This window comes from Eufriesea mexicana, unplaced genomic scaffold (assembly GCF_001483705.2).
Source record: "Eufriesea mexicana isolate 0111107269 unplaced genomic scaffold, ASM148370v2 scaffold2646, whole genome shotgun sequence".
Classification (NCBI taxonomy): Eukaryota; Metazoa; Arthropoda; class Insecta; order Hymenoptera; family Apidae; genus Eufriesea; species Eufriesea mexicana.
This window is the reverse complement of record NW_016910740.1, coordinates 127,733-133,732: the sequence shown is the minus strand read 5'-3', so window position 1 is coordinate 133,732 and position 6,000 is coordinate 127,733. Positions and strand designations below refer to the sequence as shown.

The 6,000-nt window shown below is 25.8% G+C and overlaps 2 protein-coding genes across 2 annotated transcripts; both read right to left on the bottom strand.

Moving 5' to 3' along the window:
* Positions 1-223: 223 nt before the first annotated feature.
* LOC108550268 (ras-like protein 2) lies at positions 224-1,592 on the bottom strand. Its single transcript, XM_017903971.1, has 4 exons — positions 1,470-1,592; positions 1,007-1,094; positions 512-723; positions 224-419 (listed from the first exon to the last, which is right to left on the bottom strand). The coding sequence occupies exons 1-4, from the start codon at positions 1,590-1,592 to the stop codon at positions 225-227; spliced, it is 618 nt and encodes a 205-aa protein (XP_017759460.1). The 3' UTR covers position 224.
* A 439-nt stretch (positions 1,593-2,031) lies between these two features.
* LOC108550365 (ras-like protein 2) lies at positions 2,032-3,853 on the bottom strand. The gene is made up of 4 exons (XM_017904101.1): positions 3,749-3,853; positions 2,815-2,902; positions 2,320-2,531; positions 2,032-2,227 (listed from the first exon to the last, which is right to left on the bottom strand). The coding sequence occupies exons 1-4, from the start codon at positions 3,851-3,853 to the stop codon at positions 2,033-2,035; spliced, it is 600 nt and encodes a 199-aa protein (XP_017759590.1). The 3' UTR covers position 2,032.
* Positions 3,854-6,000: the final 2,147 nt, after the last annotated feature.

The window sequence follows — 6,000 nt, the reverse complement described above, 5'->3', positions numbered from 1 at the left end:
CTTTCTTGTAAATTGTGTAAATAAGTTTTGAATTAAAATGAACTAAATTTTATTTTTAAACACATTCTAACAATCCCTTATTTCTAATTTCAAATTCTTTTTTTCAATTTAACTTTTTCTGATAATTCTGATGATTCAATTGATTCCACAGTTCTAATCTTAATTCAATTATTTTGTACCATTTTATTAGTACAAAAATTTATCCTTTAAGAACACACGAGGCATTACAACATACAACATTTCTTCTTGTTTTTCTTATAGTTTAATTCTAGTGGTGGTCTTTCAGACAACTGAAACTTTCTGACAATTCTTACTAATTCATGAAAGGCTTGGTCAACATTCATTCTTAATTTTGCACTACATTCGATATAAGGAATTTTCAACCGACGAGCCCTATTTTGTGCTTCTTCAACTTCAATCTAAAACAGTTAATATAAATATACTATTAATATAATGTTTCTGCTTTAAAATATCACCTTTAGATTAATTGTTTCTATTTTTATTCACTTACAACTCTATGATAGTCCAAATCAGCTTTGTTGCCAACCATAAGCATGGGAAACTCTTCTCGATCCTTTACTCTAAGTATTTGTTTGTGAAATTTTAATATTTCTTCAAAAGATGAAGGATCAGTTATTGAAAATACAAGAAGAAAACCTTCGCCACTCCTCATATATTGTTCCCGCATTGCACTAAACTCTTCTTGACCTGCTGTGTCTAATACTAAAATTACATAAGTATTATTAATTCTATCATCGCAAACATTCTAAAAAATATATAATATTATTTTATATATTTATAAGCTGACCATTCTAATTTTTTCATAAAATATTCATTCTAAAATTGAGTAAATGAGGAATTATAATCTTACAATAACAAACCCACGGTTCATTATGGAACTGCATGAAAATTAACATATAATAAGTTATAAAAGTTATTATAATTGCACAAATAAATATGAAATAATAATTAATACGTTTTATCCAATTTTTATTAATGTACTCACTGTCAAGTTTCGCAGGAATATCGTCGATAACGCATTGTTTGGTATAAGAGTCTTCGATTGTCGGATCGTAATCTGTTACAAAATAACTCTGAAAAATATCAACAATATTTAATTAATATCGATCGGAACACAAATAATAGGTAATAATTTCGCTACAAATAACAATAAAAAACAAAAGTTTCTTTAAAATTTAATATAATTGCAATGTACTTCGATATATTTTTTAAGTATAAAAGAATATAAATATAGTAGAAACATAATTATATTCCATAAAAATTGAAAAATTATTTACAAATTATTATATTGAAAAAGACTACATAAATTGAAAAACTAATAAATTATAAACATTGTACATTATTACTTTGAAATATATAGAAAATAATATCTATTCGCGTATTAAGATATATATATCAGAACATTATACAATTTCATCAAATAAAATATCGTAATTGTATGCGTGTACAGTATGCGTATATTGTGTACATCGATAATCGTATCCCTCCTCGTGTATGACATAATCGCTGATAAAAGGAGGCTTGTTCCATTTTTTAGTATTCAACGTAAGTGTACTATTAAAAATGGTCATAACTGAAATGTAATATTCAAATTTATAATTTCGATATGTCAATATCATTTATAGAATATTTGCAATATAGTAATCTATAAAAGTGTTATTATTCTATTATTTGAATTTATTGTGAATGACGTAGGATGCATAAAAGCGAATTTGATTGACAAATCTAATATGTACACAAATAAATGTCACATACATATGACTTATATATATATATATATATATGTTCTTTCTTGTAAATTGTGTAAATAAGTTTTGAATTAAAATGAACTAAATATGATTTTTAAACACATTCTAACAATCCCTTATTTCTAATTTCAAATTCTTTTTTTCAATTTAACTTTTTCTGATAATTCTGATGATTCAATTGATTCCACAGTTCTAATCTTAATTCAATTATTTTGTACCATTTTATTAGTACAAAAATTTATCCTTTAAGAACACACGAGGCATTACAACATACAACATTTCTTCTTGTTTTTCTTATAGTTTAATTCTAGTGGTGGTCTTTCAGACAACTGAAACTTTCTGACAATTCTTACTAATTCATGAAAGGCTTGGTCAACATTCATTCTTAATTTTGCACTACATTCGATATAAGGAATTTTCAACCGACGAGCCCTATTTTGTGCTTCTTCAACTTCAATCTAAAACAGTTAATATAAATATACTATTAATATAATGTTTCTGCTTTAAAATATCACCTTTAGATTAATTGTTTCTATTTTTATTCACTTACAACTCTATGATAGTCCAAATCAGCTTTGTTGCCAACCATAAGCATGGGAAACTCTTCTCGATCCTTTACTCTAAGTATTTGTTTGTGAAATTTTAATATTTCTTCAAAAGATGAAGGATCAGTTATTGAAAATACAAGAAGAAAACCTTCGCCACTCCTCATATATTGTTCCCGCATTGCACTAAACTCTTCTTGACCTGCTGTGTCTAATACTAAAATTACATAAGTATTATTAATTCTATCATCGCAAACATTCTAAAAAATATATAATATTATTTTATATATTTATAAGCTGACCATTCTAATTTTTTCATAAAATATTCATTCTAAAATTGAGTAAATGAGGAATTATAATCTTACAATAACAAACCCACGGTTCATTATGGAACTGCATGAAAATTAACATATAATAAGTTATAAAAGTTATTATAATTGCACAAATAAATATGAAATAATAATTAATACGTTTTATCCAATTTTTATTAATGTACTCACTGTCAAGTTTCGCAGGAATATCGTCGATAACGCATTGTTTGGTATAAGAGTCTTCGATTGTCGGATCGTAATCTGTTACAAAATAACTCTGAAAAATATCAACAATATTTAATTAATATCGATCGGAACACAAATAATAGGTAATAATTTCGCTACAAATAACAATAAAAAACAAAAGTTTCTTTAAAATTTAATATAATTGCAATGTACTTCGATATATTTTTTAAGTATAAAAGAATATAAATATAGTAGAAACATAATTATATTCCATAAAAATTGAAAAATTATTTACAAATTATTATATTGAAAAAGACTACATAAATTGAAAAACTAATAAATTATAAACATTGTACATTATTACTTTGAAATATATAGAAAATAATATCTATTCGCGTATTAAGATATATATATCAGAACATTATACAATTTCATCAAATAAAATATCGTAATTGTATGCGTGTACAGTATGCGTATATTGTGTACATCGATAATCGTATCCCTCCTCGTGTATGACATAATCGCTGATAAAAGGAGGCTTGTTCCATTTTTTAGTATTCAACGTAAGTGTACTATTAAAAATGGTCATAACTGAAATGTAATATTCAAATTTATAATTTCGATATGTCAATATCATTTATAGAATATTTGCAATATAGTAATCTATAAAAGTGTTATTATTCTATTATTTGAATTTATTGTGAATGACGTAGGATGCATAAAAGCGAATTTGATTGACAAATCTAATATGTACACAAATAAATGTCACATACATATGACTTATATATATATATATATATATGTATGGAGATAGAGAGATATATATATATATAGTAACGTACGTACGCAGCATAGATAATACGTATGTCTCTACATATACGTCCATGTACACCTACGTATATATTGGCTACACCTATTGGCCATAAAAAGTACTTACTTGAATGAATTGTATTGTGATCGCAGATTTTCCTACACCACCCGCACCAACGACGACGAGTTTGTATGTCTGCGCATAGCTTTGTTTGTCACCGGGCTTCGACATTTTTCATATGATTGACGAATTGTGTAAATTTATGGAAAAAACTTAGTGACACATATTGAAAACTGCACGGTAAAATGTAGAAAAATATAAAATCGAGGCGCATTCACATGCAAGCACGTACGCGTTCTTTTACGAGAAGGAGCAATACACTGAATACTGCATATTTCCTTACTAGTACTATAGTTCACGACTTAAGTGCAACTACTAAACATCGTAAGTCTTCTATAAACGCGAACTTACTAAAAACCGTGCTAACGAATGGAAGGAGAGAGACACTAGAAGAAATATCCCCCACTTTGTACATGTACCTATACATGTACATGTATACCATATCGTGCTATTTCGATTGATTGCGCAGTCGCTATTACAATGCCGCCCTCTTATGCACGTATGCTTACCTGAGGTATCTTATAAAATAAATGATTTCAAAATCGTCCAATTGTTATATATTACTGAACGTAAAATAATCTTATTATACTGCATTATTTTTATAAACAACTAATTCTTAGGAATTACATTACTTGACATAAAAAAAGAAGAAAGGTTTAAAGTAAAACTTTATCCGTAAACATATTTTATGTTTAATATAATATTATGTAATTAAATTATCATACTATTAAAAATATGCGTAATATTATTAAACACATTGATGTTATTTATAATATATTTGTATTAATACTAACAAAAACCAATCGTTTAAACGTAATTTATAATAATTATTTATAATTAAAAGTTACTATTTCCCTTAACACTCGTTTTGTTACTTAACTATAATAATTAATCTGCTAATTTGCATGTTTGAAGAAAAATTCATTCGAAATAAATTTAAAGCATTATAATAAATAAAAATAAATGATACGAATAATTTTATTGTAATGCCAAATAAATTATTTTAAGTCAAGTATTTTCTAAAAAAATAAGACATAGTATAGTATTATGTATCATAAAGAATGTAGTATATTCAATAATATATTCAATATTGGTTAATATTATTCAATATTAAATATGTATTTTGATTGATATCAAAAGTTCAATCATATTTAAACTGATAACAGGAATAAATCATTGATGTGTATTGATAGTTTTGAAATCTGGTTTATTACTGAACTCTTAAATAGCATTGTCGATAGACTTCAAGTGTAAATATTCAAGCTCTGTTCTTTAACAATGAGTCGAGCTGGCGGTAACTAAATAAAAATAAAATGCTTCATCCTGAAATCATATTGTTCGATAATGTTATTTTGCTACATCGAGCTTGTTTCACTTTATTTGATCATTCCATATTATATCATTTTTTCCAACAATCGTTATGTATTACGATAGAAATGCAGAGATACAAAAGGCACGGGACTTCATTTCGAAGATAAGCACTTTTCGTATGAATATACTGAATGGTGCACGATTGTTCGTGTCATTTTTTTCCTTTTTTATGAACAAGATATATGACGCGGTTACTAATATATTTAAATAAAAATATTTCGATGAAGAAAGTGCATCTTAATAGAAATATGGAATTTCTTTTATAATTGTTTATTGTATTATAAATAATCACTGTATGAATTCAAACATTGCTCATCCTTCGTATGGAAATTTCATTCGTTACTTTGAAACTAAATTGCTATTGATGTATTACGTAATAAACGCATCGTACACTCTGCAATCGTAACGATAACAAAGCATGTAGATTGATGCAAACCAAGATTTGCTTAAAATCCATTAAATTCGAGTAATTGAGTTTCATGGTATTTTACAGCAAATAACATTTACATGTTCAAAAAAAAATTAAATTCTACCAAACAGCAAAACGAAAGTTTCTCAAACTAATTGGGGTAAGTAGAAAATGAATATAGTTCAAAATGAAATAAATTATCCAGATAATGTGAAATGAATTATAAATTAAATTATATAGTTTGAAATTATGAAAAACAATTGTTTAAACAATCTTGAAACTACTATGTGTATTATGATATTTAATTATATTAGCTTGTGTCTTTAATCTTAAATACAAAGGTATACAAATGTCTGTATAAATAAAATACTTATCATATACTTGTAAAGCAAGGCATTTTAATTAATATAAATGGACAACACGAGAAACTATAAAAATTTATATATACATTATTTTGGAAATATTTCACTATATTCAA